This window comes from Aotus nancymaae, unplaced genomic scaffold (genome assembly GCF_030222135.1).
Source record: "Aotus nancymaae isolate 86718 unplaced genomic scaffold, 86718_ANA_hifiasm-v0.15.2.pri h1tg000053l, whole genome shotgun sequence".
Lineage (NCBI taxonomy): Eukaryota > Metazoa > Chordata > Mammalia > Primates > Aotidae > Aotus > Aotus nancymaae.
This window is the reverse complement of record NW_026988467.1, coordinates 24,797,289-24,823,585: the sequence shown is the minus strand read 5'-3', so window position 1 is coordinate 24,823,585 and position 26,297 is coordinate 24,797,289. Positions and strand designations below refer to the sequence as shown.

The 26,297-nt window shown below is 44.4% G+C and overlaps 1 protein-coding gene across 1 annotated transcript in view; it reads left to right on the top strand.

Annotated features, from left to right (window-relative positions):
• Window positions 1–25,747, top strand: part of DNAJC8 (DnaJ heat shock protein family (Hsp40) member C8) — a 41,365-nt gene extending 15,618 nt beyond the window's left edge. Inside the window, exons 3-9 of the mRNA XM_064363556.1 lie at window positions 13,156–13,212; window positions 17,598–17,664; window positions 18,169–18,263; window positions 19,844–19,915; window positions 22,450–22,541; window positions 23,712–23,787; window positions 24,923–25,747. Of these exons, the coding sequence (XP_064219626.1) occupies window positions 13,156–13,212; window positions 17,598–17,664; window positions 18,169–18,263; window positions 19,844–19,915; window positions 22,450–22,541; window positions 23,712–23,787; window positions 24,923–25,045 (582 nt within the window). The 3' untranslated portion in view covers window positions 25,046–25,747. The remainder of the gene's footprint in view (window positions 1–13,155; window positions 13,213–17,597; window positions 17,665–18,168; window positions 18,264–19,843; window positions 19,916–22,449; window positions 22,542–23,711; window positions 23,788–24,922) is intronic.
• The last annotated feature ends 550 nt before the right edge of the window (window positions 25,748–26,297 follow it).

Genomic DNA, 26,297 nt, shown 5'->3' with positions numbered 1-26,297 from the left:
CAACATGGTAAAATCCCATCTCTCCTAAAATACAAAACATTAGCTGAAAACCTCATTCTACTAAAATATGAAAAATTAGTGTGGTGGCATGCACCTATCATCTCTGCTACTCAGGAGGCTGAGGCAGGAGACTTGCTTGAACCCAGGAGGCAGAGGTTGCAGTGAGCTGAGATTGCTCCACTGCACTCCATCCAGCCTGGGTAACAGACGACAGAACAAGACGCTCATCTTCACAAAAAAAGCCTCTGATAGGCCAGGCGTGGTGACTCCTGCGTGTAATCTAATCCCAGCACTTTGGGAGGCCAAGGCAGGTGGATCACAAGGTCAGGAGTTCAAGACCAGCCTGGCCAACATAGTGAAACCTTGTCTTTACTAAAAATAGAAAAATTAGCCAGACATAGTGGCACACATCTGTAGTCCCAGCTACTTAGGAGGCTGAGGCAGGAGAATTGCTTGAACCCTGGAGGTGGAGGTTGTGGTGAGCCGAGATTTCGCTACTGTACTCCAGCCTGGGCTACAGAGCAAGACTTTGCCTCAAAAAACAAAATGAAACAAAAAGCCTCTAATAAAGTTAGAGCTTAGGTAACTTTAGCCGTAGGAAAACAAGATTAAGTAAACTTCATCCAGCATATAGTCAACATGCAGATGGGCCCAGCTGTCCCCAAAATCTCCTTTATAGCTATTTTAGTTTTTCCTTTAGCTCAAAAACCACTATAACCACTTTACTGTCTGTATATATCTCATAATATCATGTTGTAAGCCCCAAATATACACAGCAAAATTTATTTTTTAAAAAGAAATCAATCAGAGTTTTATGAATTACATTTTGGCATGATTAGTTGGAAGCTCTTACTTTATCAGAGGCTTTTTTTGTGAGTGTGGGACAATTTCTATTCTTTCTCACTTATTTTGGACACCTGGGATTTCTTGGACTTTGGTTTGCCCCTAGAGAGTCCTTTTCCTCAGAACTAATGGTTCTCTTATGAATACTTTTGTATGAGCAGTTACCTCCCCTCCTCTGTAAATCTTATGTGACTTTGCTCTTCCTATGGAGTGACTTTTCCAATTCCTTTCTCCCTTGGGAAGGTGTAAGAGTGGGTGCACTGACTCGAAAATTTTCATTTTAAAGTGATTCTTCCTTCTCCCTCTTCCCTGTTATACCCCCAATATCGGAAAATGTGTATGTTCCTGTCATAACCTTCAAAAGTTTATTTATTTATTTATTTATGTTTTTGAGATGGAGTCTCACTCTGTTGACCAGGCTGGAGTGCAGTGGCGCAGTCTCGGCTTACTGCAACCTTCGCCTCCAGGGTTCAAGCAATTCTGCTGTCTCAGCTTCCTGAGTAGCTGGGATTACAGGCGTCCACCACCACGCCTGGCTAATTTTTTGTATTTTTATTAGAGATGGGGTTTCGCCATGTTGGCCAGGCTGGTCTTGAACTCCTGACCTCATGATCTGCCTGCATTGGCCTCCCAAAGTGCTGGGATTATAGGCAAGAATGCCCGACCTCAGGTGATCCACCGTGCCCAGTGAATTTTTTGTATTTTTTTTTTAGTAGAGTTGGGGGGTTTTTACTATGTTGCCCAGGCTGATTAAGAACGCCTGAGCTCAAGAAAAAAAAAAAAAAAAAAAAGAACTCCTGAGCTCAGGCAGTCTGCCTGCCTTGGCTTCCCAAAGTTCTGAGATTACAGGTGTAAGCCACCATTCCCGGCCATAAATCTTGACATTACTTGTTGCCAGGTTTTTCTTTTTTCTTTTTTAATTGTACTTTAGGTTCTGGGGTACATGTGCAGATCATGCAGGGTTGTTGCATAGGTACTTACATGGCAAGATAGTTTGCTGCTTCCATTCCCCTATCATCTATATTTGGCATTTCTCCCCATGTTATCCCTCCCCACCCCCTGCTGTCCCTCCGCTAGCCCCCTCCAACTCACCCCAGTGTGTAATGCCCCCCTCCCTGTGTCCATGTGTCCCATTGTTCAACACCTGCTTATGAGTGAGAACATGCGGTGTTTGATTTTCTGTTCTTTTTTTTTTAATTTTTACTTTTTTGAGATGGGGTTTCACTATGTTGGCCAAGCTGGTCTCGAACTCCTGACCTCAAGTGATTCACCTGCCTCGGCCTCCCAAAGTGCTGGGATTACAGGCGTGAGCCACCGCGCCCGGCCTTGATTTTCTGTTCTTGTGTCAGTTTGCTGAGAATGATGGTTTCCAGATTCATCCAAGTCCCTGCAAAGGACACAGACTCATCATTTTTTTATGGCTACATAGTAATCCATGGTGTATAGTGTACGGTCTGTTCTCGCCGGGGATAAAATGAAGAAACTGAGGCCAGCACGAAAATAATCCAATGCAAAGGAATTTATTCAGTCTCCTGGGTGAGGTTCTGCCGTCCGACAGGAGGGGCCGGGGAAGTCACATGGACTCCTCTCAGACAGGGGGTTTTATAGGGAGTGAAACAGCTTGATTGGTTGTGGGAGAGCAAGACTGCTATTGGGTAAGTTACAAGCCTTGACCTAGGACTTGGCTTGTTGTTGGTTGGAATTACTCGGCTGCTATTGGTTGTTAAGACTTGGCTGCTATTGGTTGTTAAGGCTTAACTGCTATTGGTTGTTAAGAGGCTAGGGTTACCGCACCTTGTTTGCATACTGGGCTCTTTTAAGGGAAGGTCAGGCTGTGCGAGCATGGGAGAAGGGAAAAAGCCTGAGCATGTCTGAGCTTGCCTGAGCTCGTCCGGGCTTGTTGGAGCTTTTGAAAAAAAGGGGGAGGGGGTGCATCCGTGCTCCCGGTGAGGCAACCGGCCTTACATTCCAACCTTTTGATGATAGATAGAGGGCGCTGCTCTTTTTGACTACTTTCTGCTGAATAGGGGCGAAATAAGGGGGACAGGTTAGTTGGCTGGTGCCTCGACTGAGACGCAGACGAAGGGATGAAGCAGCATTTGGTTAAGAGCCACTTGTTCAAATTTTCGCATACGAGCTTGTAGGAACCTGAGAAGAAAAGGGGCCATTAGTAAAAGCAAACAGATTACAATGATAGGAGTGATGATGGGGGGTTAGCCAGGTAAGCATGGCGTGCCACCAGCTTAGGGACAAGGCTCCTGTATTTTGCTTTTTTTGGAGGTTTTCCTGGAGACAGTGGAGAGTGTTGATGTTCTCCTTTACTAGGCCTGATTCATTGATGTAGTAGCAGCATTTTTCCTGGAGAAACATACAGGTACTTCCTTTTTCCGCTGTTAGTAGGTCAAGGGCCTGTCTGTTTTGGAGAGTTACCTGGGCCAGTGATGTGATTTGCCGCTGGAGGGAGGCCAGAGAGGTGGCTGATGCTTTAATGGCCACACGGAGCTTGTCTTCCAGTTGGCCAGCTGAAGTGACACTGTAGCCCATTGCTCCGCTTCCTATTCCAGCGGCTACTAGAGATGATGCTAAAGAGAGGCCAACTACTACTGGGAGGAAAACAGCTCGTTTGTTTCGGCGAACAGGGGGAGGGGGCGTAAGGAGGGATAGGAACTTGGCCTGCCCATATGCCTTCAACTGTGGGACCAGAGTAACAGGTACGCAAGGGGAGGGAAGGGAGGCATTTATAACCTTGATTAGGGTTCTATTACACCAAAAGTATTCTCCCGGAGGTGCATAGTGGGTGGATTTTACTTCTATAGTTGTGTTGCAGCTGGGGCTGTTAGTTGTTCCGTAGCAGAGAAAGAGATCCTGGGAGTGTGCTTTGAACAGCGGGATCCCTGTTAGGGTGATGTTAGGTCCTGTAGGTGATCGTGACAGGTTGAACTCAGTCTAGAGGGGAACTGTGGCTAAGGGGGATTTGTTGAGGGAGGCACACAAAAAACAATTAGTAAAGTTTATGGCTTCAGTTAAACTTAACATATTAACGCCTTGCTGTACTAGTGTTAACAAGGGGGTGGGGGTTATTGCTTGAGGATCCAAGTTGGTTAGTTAAAGCGGCCTTATTTTGTAAAATGGTGTTGCCTAATGAGCTGAGTCGGTTTACTTCCACTGGCACGACGCGGGTATAGGTCCGATATACTTGCCATGTACCATTGGGGTGGCTATTTGTAAACCTGGTGTATATTTTACCTGCAATTCCCTTTTCCCATCGATTGTGCCAGGGGTTACGAATAGTAAGGGACACCTTGCCTTGGTTGTTAATGGAAAGTACTTTACTTTTTGGGGTTTTATGCATGACACAAGAGGCGTACGGGCATCCACTAAAGATAGCGCTCCACTTATGACAAAAATTCTTGGTTTGGTTATACAGACAGCAGAGGCCAAAGTTATTTTGAGAGTTTTTAATAGTATTGGCCTTGGATTTTGGGAACTCGAATTTTATGGGGGATTTGCAATTTATGGGCTGGCAATTTACTTGAGCAATATATTGGGTCTTAGTAGTGGGGCCTTGTTTCCAGGATTCCTGCAAATGGAACCGCCAGGCATAGTAGGGACTGGCCTTAAGGGGAGATATTAGAAGGATTGTTAGGAGGAGGATTTGAAGGATTAGGAATTGACGGGCAGGGGCCGCGGGTGAGGTTGAGGTGAGTGGGACCCAGGGGTTCGGATTTCCATTGGTCATCTTGAGGTGCCGCCTTAAGGCGGGACACATGATACCACGGGGTGTGACCCAGGAGCTTGGCAGCTGTGGGGGTGGTTAGGATAACGATGTAGGGTCCTGACCACCTGGGCTGCAGAGATCCTGGCTGTAGCTCCCGGAGGAGAACACTGTCACCTGGCTGCAGGGGTGCTGCTGGGTGCGAGTCTCTAGGCCCTGGAACAATGGGGAGGGCACGATCTGCGTGCTCCCTGAGTAAGTGGCGGAGGAGAGATAGATAGGGAAGGTAGGAGGCTAGGGGAGGTGGTTGCACCGGGAAATTATGAGAAACCAAGAAGGGCTGACTGTACAGCAACTCAAAGGGGCTAAGGCCCGTTGGTTCCCGTGGGGTGGCTCGGATTCGAGCTAGAGCAAGAGGTAGGAGAGTGGGCCAAGAGAGTTTTACCTCGATAGTTAGTTTAGCCAAATGGTCCTTGAGGATGCCATGGGCCCATTCGACTTTACCTAATGACTGAGGGTGGTAGGGGATGTGTAGCTTCCAGGATATGTTGAGAGACTTGGCGACTAGCTGGACTACCTGGGCTATGAATGCTGGACCGTTGTCTGACTGGATAGTGGCAGGTAGGCCAAAACGAGGGATGATCTCTTGAGTAAGAATGGAGGCTACTGTGTCTGCTGTTTCCCGAGAGGTAGGGAAGGCTTTTATTTAACCTGAAAAGGTATTTACAAAAGTTAGGAGGTAGCGAAGTTTTCTGTGAGTGGGCATGTGAGTAAAATTAATTTGCTAATCCTGGGCCAGCAGGTTGCCGCGCATTTGGTGGGTGGGGAACTGTGGCCTTAAGCTTCCCTGAGACGAGACCTTAGAGCAAGTAATGCATGTCTTGTGTACCTGCTCAATTGTCTGTTGTAAACCTGATGAATAAAAGAGAGGTTGTATAAAGCAGTACAACGCCTTGGGCCCTATATGTAAGGATTGGTGGATTTCGGCAATGATTTTAGGAGCCTGCCGTGGAAGGCGATCTTACTATTTAGGAAGATCCAGCCCTGGTCAGACTCGGCTCCACCCTTTAATATAAGGTCCTGTCTTTCCGATGGCGAGTACACTGGCAACGTGGCTGTGGTAAGGAATAGGACCGGAGCAGGAGCCGGCCTGGTACTGGTTAGAGCCTTTGCTACTGTATTTGCCCTTGCATTGCCCCGAGAAACGGCATCCTGCTGGGCCCGGTGCCCTCGTCAGTGGATGACTGCAACCTTTTTGGGCAGCATTAGAGCTTGTAAGAGGTTAGAGATTTGGGTGGCATTGACTATGGGGGTCCCCTTTATGGTAAGGAATTCTCGCTTTTTCCAGAGGGCAGAGTGACAATGGGTAATAAGGAAGGCAATACAGAGTAGGTAGCCCTCGTGTCCACTAAAAAAGAAATGGACTTACCCGCTACCTGCAGTGTTACCCTGGGCTTAGCAAGGGTGGTGGGGGTCCTCGAGTTCGGGCTATGTTAGTTATCTAGAAGGCTAAGAAATTCAAGTGGAGGGATTGCTTCTTGCGGACCGGCCTGCTTTTCACATAGAGGTGCGGGGAGTGGGCCTTTGGTTTAGAATGGGCAATTAACCCTCCAATGTCCAGTCTGTTTGCAGTTTGGGCAGGGTGCAGGAGGTGGACAAGGACAGGGGCACTCCTGGGCCCAATTTTTTTTTGACTATATTTATAGTAGGACCTGGGCGGGGCCCTTAAAACATTTCTGACAGGTTTTGATGGACCTCCCTTACCAGATGTTTGGTAGATTGCTGGCCTCAGGGCTGCTACAAGAGCTTGGGTTTGGAGGTCTACCTTCTGCCGTAAATGGGCCTTTTGGGTGGCCTCAGCCTTATTCTTTCGGCTGTTAAAAACTTTAAATGCCACGTTTACCAGGTCTCGTATGGGAGTTTGGGGTCCCTCCTCGGCTTTTTTAAGTTTCCTCCTTATATTGGCCGTTGACTGGGAAATGAAGTGAGTGGCTAGGACTGTAGCTCCTGCTAAGGAGGCCGGATCCAGCCGGGTATGGAGGATTATAGCATTAGTCAAGCGGTCAAGGAAGGGGGCTGGGTTTTTATTGGGTCCCTGAGTTATTTCCCTTAACCTATTGTAATTGACTACTTTTTGGGCTGCGCTTTGCATACCCGCCAGGAGGCACTGTAGCATTTGGTCTCGGCGGCGGCGGCGGCCATCCCGACCGTCCTGATAATCCCAGTTAGGGTTGGCCTCGGGGACCGCTGCTGCACCTACTGGCATCTGGTTGTTAGTCAGATGTACCTGATTAGCATGTTTCCGGGCTACTGTAAAAATTTGGTCACGCTTGTCTGGGGTAAGGGTGGAGGATAGGATTACAAACGTGTCATGCCACGTTAAATTATATGCCTGAGTAAGGTAGCGGAATTCTTTGGTGTAAGCAGTAGGATTGGTGGAGAAAGACCTTGGTGTTTCTTAATGGCTGACAGATCAGAGAGGGAGAAGGGAATGTGCACTCGGACAATACCCTCTGCTCCAGCCACCTTGCGGAGGGGGCAAAGGAGGGAGGCTTTGTCACTAGGAGCACTGTGTGAGCAGGTGTGTGCATTAACGGGAGAGGCTAGGTTGGAATTAGGAGATGGAGGAAGCGGGGGGGATTGTTGCACCTTTATTATTACCCTCATCATTACTACTGTCATTACTACAACCTTTATTATTACTACTTTCAGCATCATCACTTTTACCATCACTACCATTACCATCATTACCATTACCATAACCTTCATTATGATTATCACCACTTTCACTATTATCACCATCGCCTTCATTATCACCTACAACATACTACCATCACCTTTATCATTACCTTCATTATACGTTTATTATTATTACCACTTTCATTACTACCACTATTATTAACAGTCACCTTCATCTCGAGGGCCTGAGTTGGTTAGTTAAGGTGGCCTTATTCGGTAGGTCCATTGGGGAGGTGACGTGCCTCGGGGGTGGCTGAATCTGTAACTACTGCATAGGCCGCTTTTTGTCACCCCTTTGCTGTCACTATTGAACCTCCCTTTACAAAAAGGCAAGGTCTGGGCTAGAGAGAGAAAGGTTAGACAGGCCCTCCCGAGGTGTAACAAATGTATCCATTAGTTTAGGACAGGAATGGGCTGGGGAGGGGGAATGGGATGGAAGAGGAAACAAAGTACCTGAGTTGAGTAGAGAAGTGAGATGAAGGCTGACTGAAGGATTTTTAAAGAGAAAGTAAGACAAGAGTGTAGAGGAATGGTAAAGAAGGTATTTTTTTTCTTTTCTTTATGGAAAGCCCTAGTTTGGGTAGGTTTTGGGCTAGGCATTTTAATGACGACTTGGGGTCTAAGTGGGACTTCTGGTTCCCCATAGTTGGCTTTTGTGGGGCAGTCGGAGGCAAGGAAGGGATAGGAACAGTACTACATCCAACACGGGCAGAAGAGTTCCTTTCCCAGAGGGGGTGGCTGAGAAAACTTACAGGCTACAATGATTATAATAAGGAAGAAAATAAAAAGAGACAGGGCTAAGGCTATCTGCCACATGGCAAAATTAGAGGTTACAATAAAGACAGTACTACATACAAGACTGACGGACAAAGGGTGGGTGCCCCCCAAATGGGAGACCAGTCTGATGTCTTCTTGGCCACGTCCCCGTGGAACCGCGGGTTAAGGCCCACACAACCAGAATTAGGAGGAAAGGGAGAAAAATAGAGTTAAAAGTAGAAAGCGGCCACCATTTTAAGGGTGCGGTTCAGCCGCCATCTTAGGTGGAAGAGAAAGTTAAGAGGGAGAAAGTGGCCGCCATCTTAAGGGCATGGTACGGCCACCATTTTAGGTGGAAGAGAAAGCTAAGAGAGAGAGAGACAGAAGAAAGAAGCCGAAAATACAGTTTCTTAAATAAACGGGAGCCTTTTATGCCAAATGGGCTAGTTTAAAATAACGAATTTGGTATAAGCCGGGGGTTTGACTCTGCCATGAGGAAGGGCTGCTTCAACAGGGCTTCTGAGTACTCACACCTCGGTTGCTGGTGAGGGTTCAGGAAAGTGGGGATGTCTCCCTCAAATTTCTGATCCTAAAAACCCCTCATGGGGAGAGAACAAGAGTGTAGGGATGTCTCCTTTTACACTCAGGTTCTAAACTGGAGCCGCGGGCTTGTGGGGAAGGAAACTGGAGTTATGGACTTGTGGGGAAGGAAGCCGGAGCCACAGACTCACGGCTGGGAGGCCTTCCAGGGTCACAGACCCATGGGGAAAAGAAAAAAAAACTCGCGGGGAAGGAAGCTGGAGTCACAGACTTACGATGGGAGGCCTGCCAGGGTCATAGACCCGTGGGGAAGGAAAGGAAGCTGGGGACCCCGCGGCTGTGGGAGTCCCGGACTCCTGATGGGAATCCCTGATGCTGCGCAGTGGTTTTTGGACAGGGACTCCCTGAAAACAGCAGGTGGGATAGTGGGTAACAGAAGTCTTACCTTGTGGTGAAACGGCAGCTCCCCAGTCCGGCTCTGTGTGGAAGAGTCAGTTTCCCCCAGGAGGGGTCGTACAACTCCTCTGGGGTTTCAGCACCATTTGTAAGGTCTGTTCTCACCGGGGATAAAACAAAGAAACTGAGGCCAGCACGAAAATAATCCAATGCAAAGGAATTTATTCAGTCTCCTGGGTGAGGCTCTGCGGTCTGACAGGAGGGGCCGGAGAAGTCGCATGGACTCCTCTCAGACGGGGTTTTATAGGGAGTGAAACAGCTCGATTGGTTGTGGGAGAGCAAGACTGCTATTGGGTAAGTTACAAGCCTTGACCTAGGACTTGGCTTGTTGTTGGTTGGAATTACTCGGCTGCTATTGGTTGTTAAGACTTGGCTGCTATTGGTTGTTAAGGCTTAACTGCTATTGGTTGTTAAGATTTGACTACTATTGGTTGTTAAGACTTAACTGCTATTGGTTGTTAAGAGGCTAGGGTTACTGCACCTTGTTTGCATACTGGGCTCTTTTAAGGGAAGGTCAGACTGTGCCAGCATGGGAGAAGGGAAAAAGCCTGAGCATGTCTGAGCTTGCCTGAGCTCGTCTGGGCTTGTCCAAGCTTTTGAAAAAAAGGGGGAGGGGGGCGGTGCATCCGTGCTCCTGGCGAGGCAACCGGCCTTACATATAGGTGCCACATTTTCTTTGTTCAGTCTATCATTGATGGGCATTTGGGTTGGTTCCAGGTCTTTGTTATTGTAAACAGTGCCGTGATGAACATACATGTTCATATGTCTTCATAGTAGAACGATTTATAATCCTCTGGGTATATACCCAGTAATGGGATTGCTGGGTCAAATGGAATTTCTATTTCTAGATCCCTGAGGAATTGCCACACTGTCTTCCACAATGATTGAACTAATTTACACTCCCACTAACAGTGTAAAAGTGTTCCTATTTCTCCACATCCTCTCCAGCATCTGTTGTCTCCAGATTTTTTAATGATTGCCATTCTAACTATCATGACACGGTATCTCAGTGTGGTTTTGATTCGCATTTCTCTAATGCCCAGTGATGAGCATTTTTTCACATTTGTTGGCCTCATGTATGTCTTCTTTTGAGAAGTGTCTGTTCATGTCCTTCACCCACTTTTGCATAGGTTTGTTTTTTTCTTGTAAATCTGCTTTAGTTCTTTGTAGATTCTGGATATTAGCCCTTTGTCAGATGGGTAGATTGCAAAAATTTTTTCTCATTTTGTTGGTTGTCGATTCACTCTAATGGTTGTTTCTTTTGCTGTATAGAAGCTCTGAAGTTTAATTAGATCCCGTTTGTCTATTTCGGCTTTTGTTGCCATTGCTTTTGGTGTTCTAGTCATGAAGTCCTTGCCTATGTCCTGGATGGTTTTGCCTAGGTTTTCTTCTAGGGTTTTTTTTTTTTGTTTTTTTTTTGAGATGGAGTTTTGCTCTTGTTACCCAGGCTGGAGTGCAATGGCGTGATCTTGGCTCACTGCAACCTCCGCCTCCTGGGTTCAGGCAATTCTCCTGCCTCAGCCTCCTGAGTAGCTGGGATTACAGGCATGTGCCACCATGCCCAGCTAATTTTTTGTATTAGTAGAGACGGGGTTTCACCATGTTGACCAGGATGGTCTCGATCTCTTGACGTCGTGATCCACCCACCTCGGCCTCCCAAAGTGCTGGATTACAGGCTTGAGCCACCATGCCCGGCCTATCTTCTAGGGTTTTTATAGTGTTAGGTCTTATGTTTAAATCTTTAATCCATCTGGAGTTAATTTTAGTTTAGTGTAAGGTGACAGGAAGGGGTCCCAGGTTTTTCTAAGGCCCTGTAAACATCTGACTAAACTGGGCAGGTTATTTTTCAGTTTTTATTTCTTTGTATGTGTTTTTGATTTCAAGGCTTATTTTTTTTCTTCTATGCACCCTTTAATGACTATTCTGTTAACTTTGGAATAACTTCTAACCTTCATTGTTATTCCTTGCCAGCGCTTTGTTAGCTTTGATGTGATGCAGATCATCTGGAGATCTTGTTAAACTGCTGCTTCTGATTCAGTCAGACTGAAGTAGAGCCTGCTCTTCTGTATTTCTAACAAATTCTTTTCACCCTCTGCCCTTTCAGCATCCTCTTCTGGTTTTGAATACCAAATAAGCAATAATAGTAGGTGCTATGTTGAATCCAGGGACTATACTATAAAATAATCGGCTTAATTGTATGTCTTCTAACATTCCTCTGTTCAAAAAGCACTTACACAATAAAAAAAATATATATGTATATATGTGCCTGGCTCAGTGGCACGTGCCTATAGTCTCAGCTACTAGGGAGGCTGAGGCTGGAGGATCACTTGAGTCCAGGAGTTCTGGGCTGTAGTGCATTGTGCCGATCGGGTGTTCACACTAAATTCGGCATCAATATGGTGACCTCCTGGGAGAGGGGGACCACCAGGTTGCCTAAGGAGGGGTGAACCGGCCCAGGTCGGAAATGGAGCAGGTCAAAACTCTCGTGCTGATCAGTAGTGGGATCGTGCCTGTGAATAGCCACTGCCCTCCAGCCTGGGGAACATAGCAATACCCTGTCTCTAAGAAAAAAATAAAAATAAAAATGTATATGTTTCCATTAAGTGTGGTGGCTCAGCCTGTAATCTCAGCACTTGATGCCAAGAGACCAGCCTGGGCAACGTAGGTAGACCCCATCTCTCTCTGTCTCTCTCTCTCTTTTTTTTTTTTTTTGCAGCAGTCTTTCTGTTACCCAGGCTGGAGTGCAGTGGTATGGTCTCGGCTCACTGCAACCTCTGTCTCCCAGGTTCAAGAGCTTCTTGTGCCTCAGCCTCCTGAGTAGTTGGGATTACAGGCGTGTGCCATCACACCCAGCTACTTTTTGTATTTTTAGTAGAGTCAGGGTTTTACCATGTTGGCCAGGCTTGTCTTGAACTCCTAGCCTCAAGGGATCTACTTGTCCTGGGCTCCCAAAGTGCTGGGATTACAGGCATGAGCCACCGCTCCCAGCCAGGGAGACCACATGTCTAAAAAAATTTTTTAAAGTCATTGGGCATGGCTGTATGCTCCATGCATTTAGAGTCCTAGTTGCCCAAGAGGCTGAGACCAGAGGACCACTTGAGCCCCAGTGTCTGAGGCTGCAGTAGTGATTATGCCACTGCACTCCACAGTGAGACACTGCTCAAACAAAGAGAGACACTGTCTCAAAAAAAAATTTTGTTTAAAGAAGTGTTGCTTAAAAAATAGGGTTGTTCTGGCCATTGGCCCTACCCCCACTCTACTGGATTGGAATCAGATTTTCCTAAAGTGGAAAGCCATTGCTGGCAGGTTTCCACAGGTGATTCTTTTTTTTTTTTGAGACAGAATCTTGCTCTGTCACCAGGTGCCAGGCTGGAGTGCAGTGGCGTGCTCTCGGCTCACTGCAACCTCCGCCTCCCAGGTTCAAGCAATTCTCCTGCCTCAGCCTCCTGAGTAGCTGGGACTACAGGCGCATGCCACCACGCCCAGCTAATTTTTGTATTTTTAGTAGAGACAGGGTTTCACCATGTTGGCTAGGATGGTCTCAATCTCTTGACCTCATGATCCGCCCACCTCAGCCTCCCAAAGTGCTGGGATTACAGGTGTGAGCCACTGCCCCTGGCCTCCACAGGTGATTCTAATATTCACTCTGATTAAGAACCCTGGGCCATGTAAATTATAAAGTGTCCATTTCTGGATTGAGATGAACAGGTATCTGGCCTAATTTTTTCTTTTTTGAGTTACTATGCTTTCTTGACATTTGCAAAGATAAAGGGAGGGGGGAGTTAAGCTTTTTTAATGAATGAAGGAAAAATGCAAAATTTTCTCATGTAAAAACATGTCTCTGGGTATAAAATAAATTATTTTTCTGATGAAGAGAAAATAAGCATTATATTAATTGAGAACCATAAGACAATATAATTGTTACTCTGTTGATTTGATTATTCATATTTCTTGAACGATTTCTAGAACTGTGTGCCAGCCTGTGTTCTAGACCATGAGGTACTATTCTAGATGCTGATTATAATATATGTAATTACTGAGCACTTCTTAAATATACATGTAATTTATTTTCACCTTTTTTATGGTTTTGATTTTGATACTTCCAGGTTCTTCAGATAGATCCTGAAGTTACAGATGAAGAAATAAAAAAGAGGTTTCGGCAGGTACAGTATTATTTCCCTGTTTGATCTTTTTGAAAATGTATGAAGCACATGATTCTTTCAGTATTTGCTATTATGACTTAATATGTTTGGGCCACAATTTAACCTGTTTTCTTTTAAGGCTGTATAACTGTTGTATAAAAAAGCTCATAGTAATATATAAAATTTTAAATAATTTAACGACCATAGCTTACTTATGAATAGAATGAATTTTACATCTAAATAGAATATCTGCAGCTCCTTAATTAAGAAGGATAAATATAAAGTAAAATTATTAATAGAGCTTGCATGAAGTTGTAACTGCCAAACACCCTGTTTTCTAGGAGGGAACACATCAAATGATTCATAGCACATTTTTACCTTTAAGACCCCCATTCATCTGTAATTTTTTTTTTTTTTTTGAGACAGAGTCTCACTTTGTCACCCAGGCTTGAGTGTAATGCCTCAGTCTCAGCTCACTGCAACCTCCGCCTCCTGGGTTCAAGCCAATTCTCCTGCCTCAGCCTCCCGAGTAGCTGGGATTACAGGCATGTGCCACCACACCCGGCTGATTTTTGTATTTTTGGTAGAGATGAGGTTTCACCATGTTGGCCAGGCTGGTCTTGAATTCTTGACTTCAGGTGATCTGCCTGCCTTGGCCTCCTAAAGTGCTGGGATTACAGGCGTGAACCACCATGCCCCACCTCATCTGTAATTTTATCTTTTATTTATTTTTATTTTTTGAGACCAAGTCTTGTTGTGTTGCCCACGCTGGAGTGCAGTGGCGATGTCTTGGGTCACTGCAACCTCCACCTCTTGGGTTTAAGCGATTCTCTCAAGCTCATAGTTATTTTCTGATCTGCAGTTAAGCCAAGATGTTTTTTATCTTAGTCTATGTAATCATTTTCCGTTATATAACTTAATATCTTTATTTTTTCCTTCCTAAGCTCTACTGTATACTTAACATTTAGCTTTTATCCTTTTTCTAAAATTTCAAATTTTCTAATAATGCATTACCAGTCATTCCCAAATTAATAAGCATTCAAGTTCATAGTCAAAACAACTTTTTATGTAGCTATATAAAGAACTTAATAAGAGTTAAGAGTTCTTACTAAAGCATTAATATGGATTGAAAGAGTATGTGTGTTGGAGCTATATAACTAGTTTAAATCTTTTTTTTTTTTTGGACAGTCTTGCTCCGTTGCCCAGGCCGGAGTGCAGGGGTGCAATCTTGGCTCACTGCAACCTCTGCCTCCCAGGTTCAAGCAATTCTGCCTCAGCTTCCTGAGTAGCTGGGATTACAGGCATGCACCACCACAACTGTCTGATTTTGTATTTTTAGTAGAGGTGGGGTTTCTCCATGTTGGTCAGGCTGGTCTCAAACTCCGGACCTCAGGTGATCTGCCTGCCTTGGCCTCCTAAAGTGTGAGAATTACAGGTGTGAGCCACTACACCTGGCCTCTAACTAGTTGGTTTCTATCTGTCAATGACAGTATGTTATGTTTTTTAACTGTGAGTTTCTGAATTACCTATGAAAGTTCTTTTTTATAGCTGGTTTATTATACAAATTTTATATAGAAAAAAGAATGGGGCCAGGCGTGGTGACTCATGCTTGTAATCCCAGCACTTTGGGAGGCTGAGGCAGGCAGATCACCAGAGTTCAGGAGTTCGAGACCAGCTTGGCCAACATGGTGAGACCCATCTCTACTCAAAATATAAAAATTAGCCAGGCATGGTGGTGGGTGCTTGTACTGCCAGCTACTCTGGAGGCTGAGACAGAAGAATCGCTTGAACCTGGGAGGCAGAGATTGCAGTGAGCTACGAGCACACCACTATACTGCAGCCTGGGGAACAAAGAGCAAAATTGTCTCAAAAAAAAAAAAAAAAAAAAAAAAAGAATGGAATAGCACAGTGGCTCATGCCTGTAATCCTAGTACTTTGGGATGTTGAGGTGGGCAGATCGCTTCAGCTCAGTAGTTCGAGACCAGCCTGGGTAACATGGTGAAACCCTGTCTCTACAAAAAACTAGAAACAACAACAAAAACCAAAAATTAGCCAGGTGCGATGGTGCATGCCTGTTGTCCCAGCTACTGGGGAGGCTGAGGTAGTGATCACTTGAGTCCAGGAGATTGAGGCTGCATTGAGCTGGGATAGCACCACTGCACTCCAGCCCAGATGATAGAGCAAGACTGTCTCACACACACAAAAAAAGAATGAGGCCGGGTATGGTGGCTCATGCCTGTAATCCTAGCACTTTGGGAGGCCAAGGTAGGCAGATCATGAGGTCAGGAGTGTGAGACCAGCCTGGCCAATATGGTAAACCCTGTCTCTATTAAAAATACAAAAATTAGGGCCGGGCGCGGTGGCTCACGCCTATAATCCCAGCACTTTGGGAGGCCGAGGCGGGTGGATCACGAGGTCAAGAGATCGAGACCATCCTGGTCAACAAGGTGAAACCCCGTCTCTACTTAAAAAAAATACAAAAATTAGCTGGGCATGGTGGCGCACGCCTGTAGTCCCAGCTACTCGGGAGGCTGAGGCAGGAGAATTGCTTGAACCCAGGAGGCGGAGGTTGCAGTGAGCTGAGATTGCGCCATTGCACTCCAGCCTGGGTAACAAGAGCGAAACTCCGTCTCAAAAAAAAAAAAAAAAAAATACAAAAATTAGCTGGTCATGGTGGCAAATGCCTGTAATCTCAGCTACTCAGGAGGCTGAGGCAGTAGAAACGCTTGAACCTGGGAGGTGGAGGTTGTAGTGAACTGAGATTTTGCCATTGCACTCCAGCCTGGGCGACAGGGTGAGACTCCATCTCAAGAAAAAAAAAAGAATGAATAGAATAATGAATATTCATATATCCACCATATATATTGAACAGTTTGTTTTGAGACGTAGTCTGGCTCTGTCACCCAGGCTGCAGTGCAGTGTTGCGATCTTGGCTCACAGCGGTCTCCACCTCGCACGTTGAAGTGATTCTCCTACTACCTTAGCTTCCCGAGTAGCTGGGATTACAGATGTGCACCACCATGCCCGACTAATTTTTGTATTTTTAGTAGAGACAGGGTTTTACTATGTTGGTCAGGCTGCTGGTCTCAAACTCCTGACCTCAAGTGATCTGCCAGCCTTGGCCTTCCAAAGTGCTGGGATTATAGGCGTGAGCCACCGCATCTGGCTGACATTAACTATATATTTAACTATATATTTTTGGCTCAATCATTGTAAAGTAAATTGCAGTAGACCATGATCCTTTGCCTCTGAATACTTCAGCATGTATCCATCCAAAATAAAAAAGGACATTTTCTTGCATAACCACTTCCCACCTAACAAAATGAGCGAGCACTAATTCCCTACGATTATCTGAAACCCAGTCTAGTAGAGGTTTACAAAGTGCAGATGCCAGAGACTGACCCAGAAGGTCTGAGGGTGGAATTAGACTGCTGTGTTTTTTAGAAGCTTCACAGGGTTAGAGCACAGCCAGAATGAGAAACACTGCTTTAGATTAGAAGTTATTTTAGGAGAGAGGTGATGTCTCAAACCTGCTTTAGCCACCTTAGTGCTCAGTACAGGTTGAGTATCCCTAGTCTGAAATGCTTGAGACTAGAAGTATTTCAGATTTTTTCAGATTTTGGAATATTTATGGAATGCATAATAATCGAGCATCCCTAATCTGAAAATTCAACATGTTCCAATGAGCATTTCCTTTGAGTGTCATGTCAGCACTCAAAAAGTTTCAGATTTTGGAGCATTTTGGATTTTGGGTGCTCAGCCTGCATAAGGAACATGATAGGAGCTTGATACTTTTCAGTTTCCTTCCTCCCCCAAATTATTACAACATCTTCATAGTGCTAGGCTTCCATTTGTTCTCTCTCTCTCTCTTTTTTTTTTTCCTGGAGACATGGTCTCACTCTATTGCCCAGGCTGGAGTGCAACGGCACAATCTCAGCCTCCCAGGCTCAAGTGATTTTCCCACCTTAGCCTCCTAAGTAGCTGGGACTACAGGCAAGTACCACCACGTCTGGCTAATTAAAAAAATTTTTTTTGTAGAGACAGGGTCTTGCTGTGTTGCTCAGGCTGGTCTTGAAGTCCTGAGCTTAAGTAAGTCTCTCACCGCAGCCTCCCAAAGTGGTGGGATGACAGGCATGATCCTCTGTGCCTGGTACGTTTGTTCTCAACTTTGTGATTAAAACCTGAAATGTTTCCTAGTTGTACATTTACCTTTTGGTGCTTGAAGTTTGTTAAAGATCAGTATTTCTGGGCATTTAAAGAGCTTTGTTAATTATTTAAAAACGTTTCTTGCTAAGAGTCTCTTTTTGCTGTAGGACCTTAGAACTTTTGGTTGTAACAAGACATGGCAGGCTGGAAATTAGTAAATGTTTCTCTTATTGACAACTCCAACTTTTCTCTTATCGTAGTTATCCATATTGGTGCATCCTGACAAAAATCAAGATGATGCTGACAGAGCACAAAAGGCTTTTGAAGGTATTTGTAAATTTACCTGCTTCTGAGTTTAGATTGTGAATGGCAGGGCCTAACTGTTCCTTGTCCTAGATCAAGCAAAGATTGTTATAGTTTTGTCTTCTGGTCACCAAGAAGCTGTGGTTTACATTAGAACAGTTGCCATTTCAAAGCAGAATGTTGCTGTTTTAGAAGTAGACCTTAACTTTGCTTCATTAAAACTTTTATATGCCAACAAAGACTGTTATTGCATAGGATCATTTTTTTTTCTTTGAACATAAAGAATTTTATCACTGAATTAAATCCAGATGTGGTGTATTTAGCCTTGAGTATATATTTAATTTTTTCCCAGGCTCTCAAGGAAAGTCATTGCTATAGTTGAATGTTTTTTTAAAATTAGTTTAACGACAGTAAATAATTAAAGTAGGGAATGCTTTAGACAGCACAAGTCCATTTACACTACCTGAGTATAGTTCAGACTTTCAGAGGGTGTTTGCAGAAACAGTTAATTTCAATGTTTTGCATTAGCTGTGGACAAAGCTTACAAGTTGCTACTGGATCAGGAGCAAAAGAAGAGGGCCCTGGATGTAATTCAGGCAGGAAAAGAATACGTGGAACACACTGTAAGTATTTATAGTGCTGCTGTGTTTACAGGAAGTATCAGCAAGCCTTGGGCACCTTGTAGGAGGGTACATGTTAACATAGTAATGCCTCCTGGCACAACTTGTGGCTACTTAACACGCTCTCCACCATTTTGTGGTGGTGGTCATGAATAGTGTGTGCCTGAAGCTGTAATTCACCCTGAAGAGAAGAACTCAGGTGAGGAGTAGCTAGGACACTGCTCCTACCTCTTTCCCCGCCAGTCCTGTGTTGGGGAGAAAGGGTTGTTCTCTCCCCTTCATTGCGTATTGCCACTTACCCCATTCTTTCGTTGGAAATGTGGAGCAGCCTGTGACTCTTGACCCTTGATTTTTATTCTTGTCCCCGTGAAGCGTTTGGAACAAGGCTTGGCAAAGGCTAGCAGGAGGATAGGTGTACATTTTTTTAAAATAGGAGGAGGTTTATGTCCATCATAATCACAGAGTTGGGAAGAACTCAACTGAAGGAAGTTAAGTTATAGCTGGTGTTACTTTTGTTTGCTCTTGAGGGGACACATAAATCTCCCATGTGGTGGGAAATGACAGTATGGCTTTCCTGAGGTAAGAAAGGTCTTTTAACTTTTTACTTGCTGGGGGCAAGAAGCTTGTGGCCATTTATAAGAACTGTTTCAATTGTGATTGAATGTGAATGTGACTTTTCACTTGAAGAGCTTTGGAATCTGAAACAGAACTTTATAACCATAATAATGAATCCAGTTTCAGTGAGGAAAATGGATAAGAAGAGGAAACAAAGGGCCCGTAACTACGTCCTGCTGGTCATGTGTTGGAAATGGCACTTGTAGGCCTTATCCTGGTAGAAATAGGAAAAGTGCCTGACAGTTTCTCTTTAAATCATTATGCTAGTTACCCTTCCTATGTCTTTTGCCTGCAAGAAAGTCATTAGGCTTCCTGACCACAGGGTGGCAATAGGGTCTTTTCGAACTTAGAGGGCACTTGGCCTTTGCTGGTGTAATAGACTGGTCAGTACATGGAGTAGTGTCATCCTTGTATGAATGGGTATATTTAATTTTTTTTTAAATCTCAGTAGTGGCCAAAGTGGTAAAAGTATCAGTTAATATAATGTGTGGTTTAAGAGGGTTCCACAGTGAAAATGATCAAGAATGCAGTTACAGAAATGCCAGAAAAACAGTACTTGGACATAATGCCACAAATTCTGTAGCTTCTTCTAAAACTTGACAAATATATTGTCTTTGCTATAAACACATAACCACAAGCCAAGAAAGATAAATGAGTAGTCAGTTTATTTCATCAAAGACTTTTTGGATCTGATGAGTTGGGGACAACCTCCCATTGGTCCCCTTTCATTCTTCTTGGTAGATTGGATTTTAGATGAGGTTAGAAAAAAATTAGGACTTGTGGTTCCTAATTTTTATCGATTCCATTGTTCTTTTGAGGAGGGAGGGGAGGGGCTGATTTTTTTTTTTTAATGGAAACTTGTTCTACACCTGTGCCTACAGAAAGTTACATATATTGTATGTGTACAGCCCAGTGCATATATTCAAAGCACAGGTGCTCATCTTTTGATGAAAAAAAATTCTTTTTAGGTGAAAGAGCGAAAAAAACAATTAAAGAAGGAAGGAAAACCTACGATTGTAGAGGAGGATGATCCTGAGCTGGTGAGTTACATATGGGAGAAGCCACTGTATCTTGTGTGTTTGAGTCTACAAATGGGTGGATTATAGAGACAGAAGCCAAAAGAATGATAAATATGTGCTATTCATTTCACATATTTTTATTTTTAAATAAAACACTTTATTTGAACTTAAAACATATAAATATACATATATTTATGTATCTGTTTGTTTGAGACAGAGTCTTACTCTGTTACCCAGACTGGAGAGCAGTGATACGATGTCAGCTCACTGAAACCTCCGCCTCCCAGATTCAAGCGATTCTCCTGCCTCAGGCTCCTGAGTAGTTGGGATTACAGGTGCCTGCCATCATGCCTGGCTAATTTCTGTATTTTTAGTAGAGATAGGATGTCACCATGTTGGCCAGGTTGGTCTCAAACTCCTGACCTCAAGTGATCCTCTCACCTCAGCCTCCCAAAGTGCTAGGATTACAGGTGTGGGCCACCGCACCTGGCCCAACTTTTTTCAGTTGTTTTTTTTCCCTGAATATAAAAGAATGCATGCTAATGATAGAAAATATGGAAAAAGCAGAGAAATATAAAAATATGAAATCACCAGTGTCTGTCTATCCAGTGTTTGGAGCTTTTCAAGATACTGAATTATTCATTACAGACTCCTTTATCCCTTTGATGTTTGTCTTTATTAGGGAGTGGGGTTTGAAGCATTGCTTTTAGAGAGCAGTATCTAGCAGGTAACAGGATAAAAGAGAAGTCACAGAAATTTAGGGACTTTTTAATTTTCCTTTCTCTCCATATATCACTCTTTGCTCCAGTGTCTGATTTTAGAATATAGGCACTATTAAATCTGCATGATGGATTAGTTTTGTACTTCCATGTATATTTAAAATACTTTATATCTGGAGAAAAAAATTTAAAGGTACAGTAAGAACATAAGCTCTGTTCTTAAGAACTCTTGAAAATAAAGAATTAAAAACTGGTAGGGAGGGGATTGTGATTTGTTACTTGGTGTAACAGGCGGCTGGGTCACTTACCTTCACTTATTTTTTGTAATTCTTTTTACAGATAGGGTCTCCCTCTGTCACCCCAGCTGGAGTATAGTGGCGTGATCTTTTTTTTTTTGAGATGTTATCTCACTCTGTCATCCAGGCTGGAGTGCAGTGGCGTGATATCAGCTCACTGCAACCTCCGCCTCCCAGGTTCAAGTGATTCTCCTGCCTCAGCCTCCTTAATAGCTGGGACTATAGGCACGTGTTACCACACTTTGGTAGTTTTTTGTATTTTTAGTAGAGACGGGGTTTCACCATGTTAGCCAGGGTGGTCTCGATCTCCTGACCTCGTGATCTGCTCGCCTCAGCCTCCCAAAGTGTTGGGATTACAGGCGTGAGCCACTGCACCTGGCCAGTGGTGTGATCTTAACTCACTGCAGCCTTGACCTCCTGGGCTCAAGTGATCCTCCCACCTTAGTGGATATTATACATTCTAATAATAACCTCTGGTGGCTCAGATATATAATTCGAGTGCTTTGGGGGCTGAAGTGGGAGGATATTTTCAGCCTGAGCATTCAAGGCTGCAGTGAGCTATGATCACACCACTGCACTCTAGCCTGGGCGACAGATTGAGACCCTGTTTCAAAAATAATAATAATAAATAATAATAGCTTATGTTCCTATCTTTGTAAGACTGTCATACAGTGTACTTTTTTTTAAAAAAAAGGTAGAATCTTGCTCTGGAGTCCAGGCTGGAGTGCAGTGGCATAGTCTTGGCTCACTGCAGCCTTGACCTCCTGGGCTCAAGCAGTCCTCCCCGCTCAGCCTCCTGAATAGCTGGGACTACAAGTGTGTGCCACCACACCTGGTTAATGTTTTATTTTTATTATTTTTTGTAGAGTTGGGCTCTCACTATGTTGCTTAGGGTGGTCTCAAACTCCTGGGCTCAAGTGATCTTCCTGCCTCAGTCTTTTGAAATGGTGGATCTACAGGTGTGCACTACCATGCCCTGCTAGTTTTTGTTTGTTTGTTTTTGAGATAGAGTTTCGCTCTTGTTGCCCAGGCTGGAGTGCAATGGCACAATCTCGGCTCATTGCAACCTCTGCCTCCCAGGTTCAAGTGATTCTCCTGTGTCAGCCTCCTGAATAGCTGGGATTTACAGGCATGTGCCACCACGCCTGGCTAATTTTTCTATTTTTAGTAGAGATGAGATTTCACCATGTTGGCCAGGCTGGTCTTGAACTCCTGACCTCAGGTGATCTGCTGCCTCAGCCTCCCAAAGTGCTGGGATTACAGGTGTGAGCCACCACACCCAGCCTGCGTGCTAGTTTTTAAGAAATATTTTTGTGGAGATAGAGTTTCGCTATGTTGCCCAGGCTGGTCTTGAGCTCTTGACCTTAAGCGATTCTCCTGCCTTGGCCTCCCAAAGTATTGGAATTACACGTGTGAGCCACTGTGCCCAGCCTGTGCCAGGTTTTAATCTGCTTTATCTTGGGCTTCAAGTGAAAGTACATGGTTCAAGTTGCTGATAAAAATTTACTCTGATTTTCTTTTGTTCTTGATTTTCTTGTAGTTCAAACAAGCTGTATATAAACAGACTATGAAACTCTTTGCTGAGCTGGAAATTAAAAGGAAAGAGAGAGAAGCCAAAGAGATGCATGAAAGGTATATAGCAGTGTCTTCATTTAAACCATGTTTAAATACCTAGATTAACTAACGTTGGTCTTTGGTGATTTTCCTAATGAACAAATGATGTAGTATATCATTTAAGAGACCATAAAAATAGTTACCTAAAAACAGTCAAACATTTGAATCACCAGGGTAAGAAGTTTTTTCTTTGACTTTTGGGAATTATTGAATAGCTCTGTCCTTAGGGAGTTTATTTATAATCAAGAGCCTTGTGTTCTTTCTGACATCCTGGAGTAAAATAAGCAGTTATTAAGGCCATTGTTATTGAGGCCAGAACCTTTTGTGGGACTAGTGACTACAGCTTTGGTGAGTATATAGTATTGTGTATTGTACAGTGTTGTCAGTAACAATATTTAATGTTCTAAAATATGATTTCTCTTGAGCATCAGAAATGTTGGAGTTTTGCTCTTGTTGCCCAGGCTGGAGTACAATGGCGCGATCCCAGCTCACTGCAACCTCCACCTCTTGGGTTTAGGCAATTCTCCTGCCTCAGCCTCCCGAGTCGCTGGGACTACAGGCGTGCACCACCACACTTGGCTAATTTTTGCATTTTTAGTAGAGATGGGGTTTCACCATGTTGGTTAGGCTGGTCTCCAACTCCTGACCTCAGGTGATCTGCCAACCTCATCTTCCCAAAGTGTTGGGATTACAGGCATGAGCCACCATGCCTGGCCAAGTTTTGTTTCTGTGTGTATTTTATATTGTTGCTTGGTGTGTAGCAGTAACTAAAATTTGCTAGTTGAGGTTATGTGAAATATCCTTGTTTTGGAATAGGGTTTTGTCCAGAGAACTTAAGAACTTTGGGTTTATAATGGTCATTCTGCTGAAATAAGGTGGCCTGTGTTCTCAACATAGCTTTGTCACTGACAGAGCCGAAAACCTCAGATTGCTGTTGGCTGGGCTTTGGTTACTTTATCTGTGTAACAGGGATATTTATGTCTTTCCCCATAGCCGTGCCCACAGTCTCATCTGCATGTTTTAGGCTGAGACATTCATGAAAGTGCTTTGAATCCTTTGCAGACAGCTGTCTTTGTAGACTTCTGGGGAACTGATTTACTATATATGCTTGTTTCTGTGGGGAGATGCCGTATGGTTATTTCAGTCTGTAAGTATCACATAAATACTATGATCTGGTTTTCCTCCCAGGAAACGACAAAGGGAGGAAGAGATCGAAGCTCAAGAAAAAGCCAAACGAGAAAGAGAGTGGCAGAAAAACTTTGAGGTAAATTTCCATGGTGGCCAGGGATTCTAATTCCAGATTAAGGCAACTTGGTTCCTGTGGCACTCCCAGGACTGAGTGGGGCAGTCAGAGGGAAGTGGGATATATGGGGAAGAATGGGAGCTGTGAAGAATGAGGCTGATCCTGGCTCAGCCTCCTGTGAGCTCTGTAGCCTTGGCAAAGATGCCTGAATGGCTTTTTAAATTTTTTTTTTAATTATTATTTAATTTCTTTTTACAGCACACTAACATTTTCACCCTGAATGGTTTTTTTAGATTGTAGTAGGCACAGCTGCCCAGTGGGCTCAGGAACAGTGGGTTGCACTGTTAATTTAGGGGTAAAATAGAGTAGTGCCCTGCTTAGAGATCTCTTAGTAGACGCTGAAGTTCTTGTGGCCCCAGTGTCCTGCCTGTAGAGAGAGTTAAAACTTTTGAACTTGACTCTTCTTTGACACCCTGGTTATATCCTTCAGGTGCGTGGCCAGTTTCTGGATTGTGGCAACATTCAGTCTTATCTTCTATAGGGTTTAGGACTCATGGTTAGGGGCTGGTTAATCAGAGTTGATGACTTTGTTTCTGTTCCACTTCATGTATGAAAAGAGAAAAAATGATAATGAGGTAGAGGTCCTAGTGGCCATCTCTACACAACTGGCTCGGCATTGTACTAGCCTCGGAGCAGCCATCCAAGTTTTGGGGGGCAGCAGAAAGCTGTAATGGGAAGAGTAGCTATACTGCTAGCTAGCTGTATGGCTTTGAGAAGATAATATAACCTTTTTGAGCCTCAATGTTATTTGTGAAGCGCTGGTGGCAGTACACACCATAGTCAGCTTTTGATGAAGATTAGAAATACCATATGCTAAACGTCTAGCCTCGAGGTCCCCAACAAATGGGGCCTGGGTGTTGTGATGATTATTCCTCATTTCGTCCTCCTCTTTCAACTTGCAGCTCATCCTGCTTTCTAGGGGCGCTATGATACTTTCTTGGGCCCATGGGAGTGGGAAGAAAGCTCTGTTCCACTCTTGGATTATTTCAGAGGACTGAACTGGGCTGGGCTACAGGACGGTGGGTGGATGGCAGGGCAGGTGTAGGCCTTTCCACTCATTAACTGGTCTCCTCACCTCAAACTTCGTTGTGCATAGGAAAGTCGAGATGGTCGTGTAGACAGCTGGCGAAATTTCCAAGCCAATACAAAGGGGAAGAAAGAGAAGAAAAATCGGACCTTCCTGAGACCACCAAAAGTAAAAATGGAGCAGCGTGAGTGACCGCCCAGGGTCACAGGCACAGAACCTTCCCCCTGCTGTCTCCCTTCCTGCTTCGAAGGACTCATTCTTTCCTCCCACTTCCACCCCAACATAGAGTAGTATTTGCTTTTTAGTCCATTTTGTTTTCAATACAATTTAATACCGATCAGAGTAATTCTTTTGTACATTGAAATGAGGGGCTTGGTTTAAAAAGAAGACCTTCCCCTCTCCCTGCCCCTAGAACCACCAGGATTGGAAGGTGCCACCACTGGTGCTGCCTTCTCTTCCCACAGCCTGTAACTTAATGTTTTGTACTTCACTGAATTGTGATGGTTAGAAACTTCGTGGATAGTTTGTGGAAATCATCCAATTAAACATATTGCTTAAAATGGTGTTGCTGTGACTGCAGAGACAGGCCTGGGGCACCTTAGGAAGCCCCTTCGCTTCAGTTGCTCGCTTTTGGGTGTGCTCCCTTTGAAGGCCCAGATGAGACAGGGAACACTTGTGGGCACTCAGAGCAGGCACCCGCTGCCCTGGTGCCCTGTGGCGTTTGGCATGTGCCCTCCCGTCTACTGACCAATCAGCGTGGCATGAGGCCCACGCCACCCAAACCTTTCACTTTCCAAAGAGCTAGCCGTCCTCCACCCAGTACCATGGTGTCATAGCCTGTCTGCATTTGTTAGTGGTAATATTCTTTATGTATAATAAATTTTTATACCCAAACTATTGATGTATTCTTCCTTGTACTATCCCTTTTGGATCCCTTGTCTGGCTTGGCTCAACCCCAAAATGCTTTGGGATTGGACAGACCTGAGCAAACCATAGTGTCTTCATCTACAAAACTATTATTTCTGTGTAAAATGAAGATACTGATGGGTTTGAGGATTAAGTGAAGTAACGTATGAAGCGTCCAGCTCATAGTCTATGCTCAAAGCCTGGCTTGCTTCCAGCCACAGAATCAGCCCTCCGGTGGGGCCTAAAATGAGACGTGGAAAGGTGACACTTGAAATGTGAAGATACAGGAAACTAGGTGACTCAGAACTAGACTTTGCTTTTTGCAATGTCTTAGAGACGAGTAAACAGGCACCATGACTATGAAAGGCACAATGTCTTTTAATATCATGAGAAGTGCAGCTTTGATTTCTTTATGGGAGAAGACAGAGGCTTGGGTGTCTTACTGTCCTTCCAAGTACAGCTGAGCACATCCAAACCACACATGAAGTAGAGCACAGGGGTGAGTGGGTAGGTGGATGGGTGAGTGTGCCTCTGGCTA